We start from the raw sequence: 16,139 nt of genomic DNA, 5'->3' as shown, positions 1-16,139 counted from the left end.
TTAGGCAAACTCATGGTAGACCTTTGTGCTGGATCCAAACTGCAGGGATGAAAGCTGAAGAACTAAGAACCCATCCCAAAGCAATTTATTTTAAAACTTTGATTTCCATTTGCACGAATGCCTCAGACATTTTAGACATCATCAAGGATTTGATAGATTTATTTCAACTGATATATACATCTAATTGTTTGGCTAAATATTCTTTGGGTTTCCCAAAAATGGAAAGCTTGTGATTTGGTGCAGACTGCAGAGCATTCACGTGGGCAATACATTATATGCACTAGCAATTTAAAATCTGTATCTCAAGGCACAGCACCCGGAGTATTTAACTCTAAAGTAGCTGGTCATCTGTTATATGCGGTCGGTGTTTGGATAGAAGCTATTACTGAGGATGTTGATCAACCACTAATTAAGTTTCTTCACAGCATACTGGAGGCCCCCAAATGTGTGGCTGGTGTTGTTCTAAAAGGTGAAATGGGTGAAATCGCTTACAAAGCTAGGGCATGGAGGAGGGCATTTAATTTAAAGCTAAAGATGCTGCAGTCAGATCTGGAGTTAAGTTTGTTCAGTCTTATTAAATTAGACCACCTTAAGAGCAATTGGAATAAACTGGTGAATTATAAGCTAATGTTCCTAGGAATTTCCACAGAACTGATGGGCGAGTAAAGCATGATGAGCTAAGAAATCTGACCAAAATTCATTTGAAACATTTGTATTATAAAAGTACATCAATAAGGTGAAGAAAAGTTTGCTCAACCTTTGTTGACATTCCCCTACCACTTGGTATCCCAAAGTATTTTTGTCATTTAACATATCCTAAATATAGACGCTGTTTTATGTTGGTGCATTTTAATGCTTTACCATTTGCAGTCTTGTCAGGTAGATACACTGGTATTCTATACTCAGAGAGAACATACAATTGTGACTTTAATCTCATTGAATCCATTGACCACGTACTCTTAAACTGCCCTAAATTTTCAAAACTCAGACAGGAACTGATTTTTCCTCTAATTAATAAAAAAATTGTTTTCTAACTGCTGAGATTTCTAGGCTACTGAGCAATAAAAATAGATTGGTTACTGGGGATGACCATCAAAGTAAGAAAGGACAGAAATGAGCACACATATATCAAATTTACAAAAGAGAATGGTTGAGATAATTAAATTACTTTCTTTGAATATAAATGGATTGGCTTCAGATCTAAAGAGGTACAGATTAAAAAATTTGATTAAAAAACAGGGAATAAATATAGTATGCCTACAGGAAACCCATAAAGGCAAAAAAAGATAAGAAACCTTTGCTGAATTCCCCATTATGGGAAACAAAGGTGGAGGCAAGAGGAACTAAAAAGGCAAGAGGGGTAGCTATCCTTGTACACTCAGGTTTAAAGATACAAGTATTAGATCAAATATTTGATTCAGAAGGGAGATACGTTTTTTGGAAATTCAAGCTGAACAACAGGAAGTTTACAATAGCTTCTATATACGCACCAAATACAGGTCAAGTAAGTTTTTTAAATAAGGTATTTCAGAAATTACAGAATTTCTACGAAGGGGAATTGGTTGTAGCAGGAGATGTTAATTATGACTTTAAGAAAAGTAAAACTTTGAAACTTAAGAAATGGAAATTGAAGGACGCATTTACTTATGGAGGGAAAACACCACAACCTACATATTTTTCTAATAGAGCTAAGACTTTTTCATATATAGACTATATTTTGATAAAGGAAACAAATGAGACGGAGGTGGTGAAAACAATAACTGAACCTATATGGATTTCGGATCATGCCCCTTTGATAGCGCAACTCAAATTAAGCGAAGACCAGAAAGAAAATATTTGGAACTATAAGGCTAATATGCCGTTAACAGAGAAGGATCGGATGGACTTAAGAAGAGATATAGAGCTCTATTTTAGAGAAAATAGGAACTCAGTTACGGAAGAAGTGCTCTGGGATGCTGCTAAAGCAGTCATAAGGGGAGTTTATATTGCTAAAGAAATTAGAATTAGAAGCGAAAACAATAAGGAAAGAAGCAGGAAAGTAAGCGAAATTATACAAAAACAAAAAGAATTGCAGGAAAATTACAGTAGACAGACTCAAGAACTAAAAAAACTTTAAAAAGAACTAGAGAATTTAGACTCTTTATCTATGTGGAAGAAAGAAATATTAGTGAAAAATGAATATCACAGAATCAATATAAATACAATGAAAAGAATGGCCAATTACTTAAAGACAAGGAAGGAAAAGCAAAAAATTGGATGCATCAAGGGGGATGGGGATAAACAGCTTTTTAAAAATACTCAGATAAGAGAGGAATTTGCTAAATTTTATCAACAGTTATTTAAATCTGGAGAAAATCAAAAATTTGATGAACAGTTAGAAAACAATTTAACGACAGAACAGAGGGAGAGCCTGAATAAAGATATCACACGACAGGAAATAGCAGAAGTATTAAAGGGTCTAAAAAATAGAAAATCCCCTGGTTTGGACGGATTCACTGCAGAATATTATAAAGAAATGGCGGAGTTACTGATACCAGAAATGCAAAGATTATTTAACTATATATTAAAAGAAGGTAAAATGCCAGATTCATGGAAGAAAGCTGAGATCCTTCCAATTCTAAAACCCCAGAGAGACCCTTTGGATACAAATTCTTATAGGCCAATTAGTTTATTGAATCAAGATTACAAAATATTCGCAAAAGTTCTAGCTAATAGATTGGAAAAACACTTACCAAAACTAGTTAAGGAAGATCAATATGGTTTTGTCAAGAATAGATTTATAGCCCATCCATTGAGAAATATATTAAATGTTTTGTTTGTAAAGAAAAGAAAACCCTAGCTCTGCTAAAATTAGATGTTTATAAGGTGTTTGACACCTTAAATCATAATTATTTAATGCAGGTATTGGAGAAATTTGGTTTTACTGGACCGTTCCTAAATACTATAAGGGAAATTTATAGGGGTGGTAAAGCAGTTATTAGAATAAACAATAGACATACTAGAGAAATTTCAATCCAGAGAGGAGTAAAGCAAGGTTGCCCATTATCCCCGATGCTATTTGCATTAGCAATGGAACCCCTAGCAGATAGGATTCGAAATAGTGGTAGAATTCAGGGATTTCAAATAGGTAAGGAAGAACTTAAGTTAAATCTTTTTGCGGATGATATTCTGCTGACAATAAGTAATCCGCTACAGGCAATAAGAGAACTGCTAGTTATTTTAGAAGATTTCAAGTCAAGCTCGGGGCTTGGTGTCAATATTAAGAAATCTGAAATAATGTTTCTTAACGTAGATAGGGAAACTAAAAGAGAGATATTAGTTCTAACGGGGATGAATTCAGGAGTAAGTAAAATTAAATATTTAGGAGTATATCTTACTAGAAACATAGAGAAGCTACAAAAAATCAATTATAATAAGGTTTGGACAAAGATAACAAAGAAATTGAAGGATTGGAAGAATAAACATTGAGTATTTTAGGGAAAATTAGAGCAGTTAAAATGTTTATATTACCAAAGATGTTATATTTACTTCAGGTACTCCCAATAGAACTTGACCAGAAAGATATAGGGAAATGGGATGAAAATATTAAAAATTGGGTGTTCGGCCGGAAAAAAGCAAGAATCTCAAAAAAATTGGTATATATGCCCCAAGATGATTTAGGATGGGGACTCCCACATTTGCAAGCTTATTATGATGCATTTCAGTTGAAAGCATTGATGGAGCTAGAATGGAGGAAAGGGGATAAGTGGGTAAGATTTGAATCTGCAATCAATAAGGGAGCAGGTAGTTATGGAATTTATACTAGAGATCTGCAAAAGGAGATAAGACAAGCAAAGGGCCCAAGAAAAATAGCCTTGATTGCTTGGAAGAGGTGGAAAACGGCTATGATGCCACAGAACTCAAAATGGACTCCACTTAAGTATATCTGGGAGAAGGAGATGAACCCCGAAATTTTGGGAAGATCTTAAGGCGGAAGGTATAACTAGAGTGAAGGACATGTATAATGGTCAAGGGGATTTGTTACCACTTCAGGAATTGAATCAAAAATTGGGGGAAAGATATTGGTTAAATTTAATGGGGTTACACCATTTAATTAAACAAGATAAATATAAAGAAGCTATTAAAAGGGAAGACAATAATATAGAACATGCATTATATGTGGATGAAATAAAGAAAGGGCTGGCAGGGAAAATTTACCTTGAATTGGTGAGGGATAAGGAGTTTATGTTTAGAACTCTAAAAAATAAATGGAATAAAGAAAAACAACTTCTGAGGAGGTTAATAAGTTAATGGTGAATTTGAAGGCAATTAAGCTAGAAAAGTATAGAGAACTTGAAAGAAAGATTATCATGAAGTGGTATAGAACTCCTGCCCAATTGGCATACATGCTTAAAGGGATGAAACCTAACTGCTGGCACTGCAATGCAAAAGAAGGGTGGTACTCCCACTTATGGTGGGAGTGTCCAAAGGTCATAGATTTTTGGGACAAGGTACGGGGAAAAATAGCATTGGTATGTAAGGTCAACCTCAATATAGATGTAGATCTATTATTCATGGGTGTATTGGGAAACACTAGAATTGAGAAACAAAACCAGGATATTTTCAAAGCAATGTTACTAGCTGCACATGCAGTGATTGCATACGGTTGGAAGGAGAAGTTAAAATGGACCTTAGAAAGATGGAATGATTACTTGTATGAATATATTCAATCGGATATGTTGGAATGTTTAAAAAAAGATAAGGCATGGGATGGAAAAATGGAAGAGAAAAAAGAGAAATGGTCTGTATATTTTCAATGGGTATATAATGGAGAAGCCAATACAACTATATTTGGAAAATTGGAAAAAATGTGCTCATGGCTAAAAATTTAATTTGTAGTTATAGGATGGCCACCTTGCGGGGGGAGGGTTACTAAAGGGGTAAAAGATGTATCATAGGAGAACTGTGACTGTATTGAAATGTAATAATGTGTGATGCATTAATAAAAAAAATTAGAAAAAAAATAGATTGGTTACATACAGGGCTTTTTTCTGGGAAAAGAGGAGGTAGAACTCAGTGGTGGAACTCAGGACTGCACAATGACGTCACTTTGTGTCAGCTGGAAAAAGGGGGGGGAGTTTTTTAAATTTTAAATGGCCCTCAGTGAAAATGGTCACATGGCCGGTGGCCCCGCACCCTGATCTTCAGACAGAGGGGATTTTAGATCGTCATCCATGCCATGGCGCAGAGGGTGATCTAAACTCCTCTCTGTCTGGAGATCAGGGGGTGGGGTCACCGGCTATGTGACCATTTTAAAGAGGTGCCAGAACTCCGTTCCACTGCGTTCCAGCTAGGAAAAAAGCCTTGGTTACATATAGGGTCACTATATTTTGTTGGCTGCCGTTGTAGAAATATGAAAGCATTCTAAAGCAACTGCATAAACTTAAAATTACATGGGTAGCTTTATATTAATTGATTCAACATAAACTCTCAGCAGTTGTTCAAGACCACTGGATCGAATGCACAGTAAGAGAAAAGAAAGAAAGAAAGAAAGAAAGAAAGAAAGAAAGAAAGAAAAGAAAGAAAGAAAGAAAGAAAGAAAGCTTTTTGCTTTGGAAGCCATGCTGATCTGTCCCTAGGATTACCAATCTCTAAGTAAAGCTGGAGAATTCCTGGAATTACAACTGAACTCCAGAGTACAGAAACCCATTTCCCTGAAGAAAAAAGATGTTTTGGTGGGTCAACTGTAAGACCACTTAGGTGCCTCCAGTTCTGAATGAGAGAGATAAAATTGCTCCTTTTATTTTTCACTTTAGTCCAAAGTAGCTAGCAGTAGAGATGGGCAAGAACTGCAAGATGAACTAAAGTTCATCACGAACTGGGCTGGTTTGTGCTTCGAAAACCAGCGGTTTGTGGAAGGCCCTTTTCCACAAACTTCCATGGACTGCAGACCAGTTCATTTGGTCTGTGTAAAAGCCCAATACCCCTTTCTGTGCCACTGCGAAGCTGATCCAAGCCTGCGTGGGTGAAATGCCCCTTTCCATGCAGCTGTGAAGCAAAATGGAAGGGAGCATTTAAACCCCCAGATCAGCTGCTTGTCGGGGATCTCCCTGACAAGCAGCTGATCCAAGCCAGTGGGGGGGGGGGTTGAAATGCCCCTTTCCCTGCTGCTGCGAAGCAGCACTGAAAGGGGCATTTAACCCCCCAGATCAGCTGCTTGTCAGGGATCTCCCTGCCAAGGAACTGATCCAAGCTGGTGGGGGTGGGTGAAATGTGCAGCAGCACAGAAAAGGGTATTTAAACCCCACGAATCACAATCCATGAACTGGTTCGCGAACTTGGGCAAGTTCGTAACAGTTTGTGGTTCATGAAATGGGACATACCACGAACTACATGGTTTGTTTTTTTCCTGGTTCGTGCTCACCTCTAGCTAGCAGTATACAAAGAAATTATTTCTTGATCATTTTGTGATTCAGAGTATAGATTATTTTCTTTATTGTAGAAATACATCGTTCACTACAGTCAAAAGTCTGAAAAGTCTGACACAGATTTTTAGGTTATGTATTTCTTTTTATTAGCTGCCCTCTGTTATTCAGCTCAGGCCTTAATATGATGATGTAGCATTTGGGGGAAAAGATGCAGCCCAGAAGCCCAGCACTGGAAGTTAGAATGGAGAAGACCTCCACAGCCACCATGTACTTCCCTTTGGTGCTCAAGTATGTCGGAACAAAGGACAGCCAAACACAGCAAAAGACGAGCATGCTGAAGGTGATGAACTTGGCTTCATTGAAACTGTCAGGCAACTTCCTGGCCAGGAAAGCCACAGTGAAGCTGACGATGGCCAGGAAGCCCATGTAGCCCAAGACACAGTAAAACATGGTGGCTGACCCTTCATTACATTCTAGCACAATTTTTTCATTTATAGCATGCATGTCAAAATCTGGGAATGGAGGAGAAGTTGCCAACCACAAGGTACAAATAGAGACTTGAATAAGGGAGCAGACAATAACGATGGACTTGGCCATTCGTTTCCCCACCCATGTCCTCATTCTGGATCCTGGGTTGGTGGCCATGAATGCTAGAACCGCAATGACAGTTTTAGCTAACACACAAGAGACAGCCACTGAGAAGATGATGCCAAAAGTTGTTTGTCGGAACAGACATGTGGTGTCCCCTGGCTGTCCGATGAATAGCAAAGCACAGAGGAAGGAGAGCAGGAGGGAGAGGAGAAGGGTGTAGGTGAGGTCCCGGTTGTTGGCTTTGACGATGGGAGTATCCCGGTGCCTGATGAAGATCCCAAGCACCAAAGATGTGAGGAAAGCTAAGAAAAGAGCAGAAGTGGCCAAAGTGATCCCCAAAGGGTCTTCATAAGACAAGAAGCTTATCTGTTTTGGAAGGCATAAATCCTTGTTTTTATTTGGATGCTGATCTTCGGGACACTGTAAACAGTCGTTCATATCTGAAAAGTAATGTGAGTATACATACATTGAAGCCGTTTTCATAACATGTTGCACTAATAAGCATCATGGAGCCTTCAATAAGGGCTTATAGATCAAATTGGGTATGCAGCATTTACAGGTTTCTTATAGCTTTCTATTTGCAAGGAGACACACGCAGTAAATGTCCAAGGAACGAACAAGGAATAGATATTCACCATCATCAATGAAGTTGCCATCTCTCACAGAACAGCATAAATGTGCAATTATCACAACTTTTATCTTATCTGTATATGATTCCAAATACAAGGTATGAGATGAAACAAAGGATTCAGACAGATGAACATGCATGTTGGAAGTGATTCTCTTATCAGGCTGATGGCCATCACTGAATTTTGAGCAGGGTGGGGGAGCTTTAAGGGGGTGAACCACTTAGCCAGGCCGGCTGGGCCCCAGCCATACCATGGATGGCTTGCACCCGGGGCTGTTGGGGGTCACCCATACAGGTCAGGGCGGAGGACCAGGAGTGACCCCAGGGCCTGACCTGTACCTCTAGTTAGGCCCTTGCCGCGTTGACAAATACGTTGTTATAAATCAATAAAGCGGCCCTTTAATCCTAACACTTGTGCCTGCCTCTTCATTTCGACTGGGGGGGGGGGGCAAATCGATACTCCATACATGACATCTTTTACCCTTTTCACTTGATATCTTCCCTTTTGGACATGGAAGGCAATTGTAGCAGCAAAAAGGCTTCCCTTCCTTCTTTCTTCTACTGTAACCGGAATGGCAATTGTCATTGCACACTGAAAGAGGCCTTGCCTGTCCAGAAATAGAAGAAAGGAACATGTTCATAGACATAACAGATGTTTGGAGTTTTATATTTTATTGATTAAGCTACTGTTAAAAATAGATTGGAGGCATGGTATGATGCCATTGTTTGTAGAGACCACTTAGTATGCAATTGATGGTTGACTTTTGCTCATCTGATATGAGCCTTGGCCAAATTGGACTGTCATCTCAATGCTTCATCCAATGCTCTACCCAAAGAAAAATTCTCAAATATATTATACCACAATACACTACATTTTGATGTGATACGTTCGTTTTGCTTGGTAATGCCTATCTCATTTATCATCATATTGTTTCTATAGTCCTTGGTTTTTACTGAATATATTTGGGTGTAACCACTTCCCTGCTCTGTTTTGGATTGCACTGTTAATTTTCCACATGTAGTAATATATTATTTTTAAAAAATTTCTGCCCAGTTTAAAATATGAGTGGAAAATCATAATGATTCTTCCTTTCCTAGGCTTGGATCCTATGGATGAGTTCTACGCATGCTATATAGTAATTGAAGAGCATGCTTCCCCTTGTGTTAGTGTTTCCATTTGCACAGTATTAATAGTTTTCAAAGAGCTCCGACAGAAATGGAACTTCTAGAAGAAGAGGAAGCACACATTTTGTGGCAGGGGCTATCTAGGAGGATATGCACTTTTAAGAAGTGATCCAGATCAGGGTTTCAATATTTTTTAAAAATCTGGGATTTGTGCTATCTGGGTGATATTCTCTGATCTGGGTTACAGAATTCCAGATTTAAGCAGCCATTATTCATGAAGGGGAAAAATTTCCAGGAGTTTGGGAGGAGGGCATTTTTGAGGTAGCTATACCAAATTTGGGGGGGGGGGGGGGTACCACTATTGACTGTGCCCTAAATGCCCACTAATTGTTTTAAAAAATATTATTTTATACATTTTTATTTCAATTAATAAACTCAAACATGTAAAACAAGCTAGAATCACACAGTCAGCTAAATTATACCTCTACAATCGTCCACTCCTACAATCATATTTCATAAAACCTAAGCAAGCCATCTAAATCATGTAATGACTTACATTTAAATCATATTGTCCAAATCATATATCCGTATAGAAGTTGCTTATATGTGTTCTTAATTTTTCACTTCTATTTAAATATCTTTCCAGCTTCATATCTAATAATAATTGTTCTTAATTATTCTTAATTTTCAACTATGTAATCAAAAATACTTTCCATTTTTCTTGCAGTTCTTAAATTTGCCTGTTGTGTATATAAGATGTTAATTTTGCCATTGACGCATATTCACATAGCTTATTCTTCCATTCCATCAAATCTGGACATCTTTCTGCTTTCCATTTTGTTGCAAATACTACTGTTGCTGCCGTCACCATGTACTTAAATAGTTTGCTATGCATTTTTATAATATTTGGGCTGGTCACTGACCAAATAAATTGGATTGATTGATTGACTGACTGATTGATTGGTCGATTGATAATATTACTTGGTAAAATATTTATTAACCTATTTTTGGGATTCCACACAAACCTAAATTTTAATATATTTTGCATTTCTTCATATAGTTCTATTCAATATTTTCTTGTTTTCTTGCCTGTCCACCACATCTGATAAAATGTTGCATCCAAGTTCTGACATTTCCAGCATTTTCCATTATAGTTCTTATTAGCTTTTGCAAAGTCTTTGGGAATAATATACCATCTAAAGAACATTTTATATCAATTCTCATTTAACGTTTGACGTTCTGTAAATTTAATTTCTTTGGTCCATAGATTTTCCCACCAGCTCATACATATATTTTCTCCAAAGTTTTGCATCCCTTTTATCATACTATTTGTACTTGCTCTGATTCTGTATCATATTGCATATATTTTTCCTAATACATGTCTTGAAGCTCCACTGATTAAGTGTTCAAAAACTGTTTTCTCTCTTAATCAGCCTTCTTCTTTAACTGTTTGTTCTTTGAATTTAGATACCATTTGATAATTCAACAATCATGGAATTTTTCTCCTTCATCTTGAATTTCTTGCCATGTTTCTATTTTCCCTTGTGAAAATAGTGATTGATTGGGGCTTCTGGAAGGTGTCAGATATTCATAATTTATATCATCAATTTTATTTCTTATATTAATTTGGGGGGGGGGGGGTTCCACTACTGACTCTCTGTACACAATAGATAGAAAGTATCTGTGTCTGCCTTCTAAAGGCTCACCAAATTTTAGATGAATTGGACTCCAGAGACCTCTGAATAAGCTGCCCCGAGACACTGTCCATTATTTCTGATGAAAACAAAGAAGATTGAAGAATCCCTAGCTTGCTGCAGAGCCACGGAGTTTAAAGGTGCCTGCAGTAGCAAGTCAGGGACCTTTTGGAGCTGTGCGGGGGGGGGGGGATAATGGAATGGGAATCCACTCTGCCCTGCCCTCCTCCTCTGCTTTGTAAGCCTCATATTGCTCTCTTGCAGCAATGGCAAAGGGCTGGGCTCCCTGACTGCCCTCTTGCTCACTACTGGAGCTCCCTGCAGTCCCCTATTGCATCTGGCCCAGTAGAGTTCAACCACCAGATTTGATCTAGGAATCAACCTGAGGAACCAGTAAAGCCGAATTATGCCAAATCAGCATAAACCTGGCTTTAAAAGCCGGTTCCTGGAGCTATAACACAGAACCTTTCTATCTATTGTGTACATAACTCATCCATAAGAACCAAGCCTGCAGTAACAGAACAGAAACATTCTCACATGTGAGCACTGACCTTGACATATCCTACCTGATTGAACATGGCAGGCCATACTATGTTATCCTCAGAGATGAGGAGCATTTTGTCAATAGGAGCTTTGGGGTCAGTCTTTCCAACTTTGACTCTAAGAAAAGACTGGTTAGGGAATGTGATCCAGTTGATAATATCAAACCCAGTTACTAATTCCCCATTTTGGTCAAAGGACACCTGTTCTCCAGCACTGTTGTTGAACGAGACACTTCCCAGAAAACGGTGAAGCTAAATAAGAAGAAAGACTGCCAAAGAATAAAATATGAAAACATTCCATGGATGATAAAAAATTCAGAAATGAGGACTGATGTTCATGGCCCTCTGGAAAGCTGTATATGAACTCTTTATACCATTTGCAGGTTGGATCTTGCTAAGAGAAGGGTAAAAGATACAGCTTCCCTCTCTTTGCTGCTATGACATTCCCCCTCCTCTTTGCCTCTGCATTGTCCTTAAACAGCAGAAATGGCACCAGAGGTGTTTTTAAAATTCAAAGTAACTAACTTAGGTCAGGTGAAATCAGGGGTTGAACATTTCTGAGGTAATTCAACATAGAAATCTCTGATGTAAAATTAGCGCATGCACAGACTTCAGTTCTTCTGTTTAGAGGTTTTTTGTTCCCGTGTTTTCCCCAAACTCTCTAGTACACTTACTTTTAGGATTCTCTTTCTCTTTTGGGTTTCAGAAGGCTGGTACCCATTTACTAGTACCCCAAACCCCTTTATCTTCAAACACTAGTGCTTTCAGTTTTTGACTGAATGGTAAGGTCTCCAATCTTAAAGTTTTCCAATTTTCCTTTGATCAAAAAGCAAGTAATTAAAAACTGACTCCTAAAAAGAGGAAATGATTGCTGGATTTCAAGGAGAAACAGGATAAAGAGAAAGTAAAAGGATTTCTATCAGCAACCCCAATAACACCCTCAATTTTCCCAAGATCACGAACCAAAAAATAAATAAATTGCCCAACTACAATTCTAGGTGTTTTGCATCTAGATAGGCTCAAAGCATCACCAGAGTCTTGTAAAAACTTGAACATACATGTATTGGCTTAAATAATTGTTGATCACCTGATACAATATAGATTCTGAAACTCCTTCCAATAAAAGATCACATCCCACTGATTCTGTTCATATTTCTGATACGTTCTGTTCTGTTCATGTTTTTGATATGCCCACTATATGTATATTCACTGCATGTTCTAATTACTTCCATTTTCTGTTATCCCTAACAGATAACAGATTACTTCCGTTTTCAGTTATCCCTAAGAATGCCTATTCTTCATCTTAGATTTGATACATCTTATGTTCACTGAGAAAAAAAAACCCTATATAGATGATCTTCTTTACATTTCTTTGTGGCATGCAATTTGTGTAGACCAAACAGGTGTCAATTTTTCCTAAAATTAACTTGTACATTAGCCTCATGTAGATGACATGAGATATTTATCACCATATCTGTAAGACATGCGTGTTTTAAACTGGAGTCTCCTCCACTTCCTGTTAACTTTCCCCTAGAAATTCAGGTAAGCCAAGTTCCATCATTTGTACATCTCCATCACTGGCCAACTTATATTGTATGTATCAAGAGATATGTTGCATGCATTCTCTTGCATTTGTGTGCTTAGGGTGTTACCTGACATAGCTCTTGGTCTCCAGGATCCCATCTCCCACCATGTACCATTGTTCTATGTTGGAATCTGGAGAACAGCATGTCCTGCAACGCATGTGCCACAGCATAGACACTGTTATAGATGCTGTAGCTGTGAGCAGTTGTGATTGTTTCAAAAACAAACCCGGGAAGAGACTCCAGCTTCTCCTTCCCAGTGCAAAAATTCTCATCTTCTGGGTGTTCCTCAGAGTTGGAGAAGGAACAGTTAAATGCTTGTTGCCAGAATAGCCTGATGAAGCCATCTTCTTTTTCAGAGGAAAGATTTTTCTTCTGAAGAAATTTCTGGAATCCAGAGAGCTCCACCGAGTGAATAGCAAAGGAGATGGCACCGTGGATAACATTTATGTCCCAGTTTCTTTGAAAGGGAAGTGAGGTGAAGTCCATTTGAGCTGTCATAATCCACATTTTACCCTTTGCCTTAATTGGTATACCTTCAAGTTCTGAGAGTTGGAGGAATATTCTCCAAACTATCATAATCTGAATTTCACTGTGAAGAACCAAAACATTGGCAGTGCTTCCCATGACAGTTTTGAATGTTTCAATAAACTCTGCTTCCTTTTTAATGATTTCACTGGAAAATGCCATTGCTGGGAAAGTTTCTATGAAATCAAAGCAAATTCCATTCTGGGAAAATATGGGAATCATTTCCTGTACAAACTTCTCTTCCGTTTCATGATCCACAGAAATCACCCCAATCCACGTCCACTTGAAATACAGTAGTAAGAGGAGAAGCCCCATATACTGATACACTTCATTTGGGAACATCCGATGGAAGAAAACAGATTGGGTTTTGTCATCCATCATTGGAGCAGAGCCATATGAGACCTAGAGAAAGCAACAGAAAAAGGTTTCCAAACTAAATCCAGTGTATACATATTTTTTACTCTATACTGTTGAATGTATGGAAGTCTCTCTCTATTGTTAACATTCCAGACTTAAAATGGCATCTAAAAGAAATGCAAATGGTGTGTTGAGCTGCCATTTTCCTGGGCCACCGCTTACTTGTGGGATTTTGTAGATGCACAGAATAGCTGCCACATGGAAACCGATGTCAGCATTTGGACCCGTGATAACTGCAACTGGATGGTGTCGGGCATCACACTTGTAGTTGGGGATGAATCTGCCCCGTGTGGAGAGTAGTTCCATCGAGGCAAGGTAGGTCCAACTTGCAGCGAAATGGCTGTTGTAGATGTCAAAGCCCAGCGTGATGTTGGGTAAGATCTGGGGGGTTTCATTGATCTCCTTTACAGCAAAGTCCAAGGCCAGGATGTGCTGGTAGTTCTGAGTCAGGTACCTGCAATGAGACTTTAATGGGGCATCACAGTGCATTTTTGTCAGAATTTAACAGCCTTCTGATCCACATTAGAATAGACTTTAATGGTGCCAATCCTGAGATGTGTAGCAACAGTGATTTGGTTGAAACATAATGAAGGACCATGGTTTCATTAAGATATCCAGGATTATCATGCAACTCCATATGTGGGCCACTTGACAAATCAGAGTTCAGATATATCAAACCAGATTGAAAAAGCATAGTTTGATTTTTTTAATTAACTTTGTCTAGTTTTAACTATGGTCCTGGGTGATGGACACTGTGGCTTAATCCTGACTTGGTCTCCAGTGCTACTCTTCCAAATTCCCATCTACCGTAATAACTGACAATGAAACATCAATTTCTCAAGGCAATCCAGGACTGAAACAATCCTGGGTTTCACATTGACTGCTTCCACACACGTTGGACAATCCACTTTCAATACTCTTTAGTGAACATTTGAAACTGATTTTCCTTGTGTGGAACAAAAAATCCACTTCAAAAGGATTGTGATAGTACATTGAAAGTACATTATTCAACGTGTGTGGAAATGGCCATTATGTCTGAACTGAGCCATCAGCATTCAGACTCTCAGACTTTCCAGTTCTGCAATCAGCCCCCTAACCCTTGCCCTGCTTTGGAATCTTCTCTTTGTCCCTTGTATAGAACCAAGGAGAACACCCAAATGTATTTTCATGTACTGAAATCTGGCTTTGGTTCTGCACTGATCACCTTTCCATTCACTGGGGAAGAGATATTACTCACTGTCTTAGAAGGTTACTATGATTTAGCTGAAATATAGCATGAAGATATAAATCAAGCTACAATGATTTCTGGCAAGATCTTTAAGAGGATATATTAATACTGAACAGCAAAAACTCAAGATGTGTAGATAAGACTTTCTGGGATAGTTAACAAATCTAGCCAAGAGATGGAATGTTGGGCTGTGGAAGATGCTTTTCCTGTTCTCACACTTGAATTTACGTTGGGTTATCTCTGCTTGCATACGTAGGGTTATCTTACGTAGGGTTAACTTCAGCATCTTTCTTGAAGATTGGGAAGCTGGATTTCTTGCCTGCAGAAGATCTGGAAGTACTGAGAATGAAAACATTAATAATAACAAAAATGGCACAGCCAGCATGACTTCCTTCCTGACAAAAACAGAGAAAATAAAATGCATGCCAGCCATTCTTCACCTCTCAGCTTCTCAGTCACATCTACAAGCACAATGTGGTTAAAAAAAAATTGATTTCTTACACGTGGTCATCAAACAGTTCCTCCGAGGGATGTTTGTCAAAAGTGATCAGATTAGTAAACATGTAGATCTGGGATATAACACCTGCAATGATGAGGTCTCCTGATTTATAATATTTGTGAAGGATAGGGTCCCTGATGGGACATGTGACAGGAGAAATCTTGCACACTGCCAGAGGCAGCAGTGCCAATATCCACACCACAAATGCCACCATCTTTAGTGGCATTACAGTTCTAGGCAACAATTCATGCATTGGTACATTATTATGATACGGTCCCTGAGCCACCTGACTTGAATAGCCACTGAGATGGCTATCAGAGAGAAGGAGCCCTTTCTTTTCTTACCTTCACAACTGAATGGTACAGAGGATTTTAAGAACATTCTTCGGTCTTGGATCACAATTAAGCTAGTTGTTGCCAAGTGTCTCTAGAAACTTGGACAAGATGTAAGAGGTCATTAGTGTTTATTTGATAATTACAGTGGTGATGATTACCAACCTAAAGAGAGGTTCTCTTGACCTCGCAGGAAAAGAAAAAACATGTTACGGCATCATTTTCCTCATAACTTTATTTCTACATATGTTTTTGCTTTTGGGGTTCTCATACTGAGTACGTGAAAGCAGTTCCCTGCCCTGGGAAAGTTCAAAGGCATACTTCTTGTGGCGAAACAGGGCCTCTCCCTTCTTTTTTTGTCTTAACTGATAGACCCCGCTCTGCCTACCCCTCCCTTGCCTAGCCCAGCACCTGGAGGAGCCATCTCACTTTCCTGTCTCTGGGTAGTTGCTGCCACCACTGTCCCTGTATGGGGTCCTGGTTAGGTGGGACAGCCTCCTAACCTTCCTCCTCTGCTAGTGGGCCCAAGTGGTTGGGGGACTATGTGGAACAGAAGAGCTTTCTT

The 16,139-nt window shown here is 38.7% G+C and overlaps 1 protein-coding gene across 1 annotated transcript; it reads right to left on the bottom strand.

The window, feature by feature from the left end:
• Positions 1-6,536: 6,536 nt before the first annotated feature.
• Positions 6,537-15,456, bottom strand: LOC129339745 (vomeronasal type-2 receptor 26-like). Its single transcript, XM_054994328.1, has 6 exons — positions 15,245-15,456; positions 13,678-13,855; positions 12,640-13,500; positions 11,012-11,239; positions 8,108-8,234; positions 6,537-7,438 (listed from the first exon to the last, which is right to left on the bottom strand). The coding sequence occupies exons 1-6, from the start codon at positions 15,454-15,456 to the stop codon at positions 6,537-6,539; spliced, it is 2,508 nt and encodes an 835-aa protein (XP_054850303.1).
• Between the last annotated feature and the right edge of the window lie 683 nt (positions 15,457-16,139).

Source organism: Eublepharis macularius, chromosome 12 (genome assembly GCF_028583425.1).
Source record: "Eublepharis macularius isolate TG4126 chromosome 12, MPM_Emac_v1.0, whole genome shotgun sequence".
Classification (NCBI taxonomy): Eukaryota; Metazoa; Chordata; class Lepidosauria; order Squamata; family Eublepharidae; genus Eublepharis; species Eublepharis macularius.
Note: the sequence above shows the minus strand (reverse complement) of the source record. Positions and strands in the feature narration are given on the sequence as shown.

What these genes read in the sequence shown, in the direction of transcription:
- LOC129339745 (XM_054994328.1), bottom strand. Translation starts at nt 15,456, where the DNA reads ATGGTGGCATTTGTGGTGTGGATATTGGCACTGCTGCCTCTGGCAGTG. An exon ending in GAACTGTTTGATGACCACGT is followed by an intron (nt 13,856 to 15,244) that starts GTAAGAAATCAA and finishes CATCTACAACAG; the next exon opens with CCATTTCGCTGCAAGTTGGA. An exon ending in GAGACCAAGAGCTATGTCAG is followed by an intron (nt 11,240 to 12,639) that starts GTAACACCCTAA and finishes CTTCTTATTTAG; the next exon opens with CTTCACCGTTTTCTGGGAAG.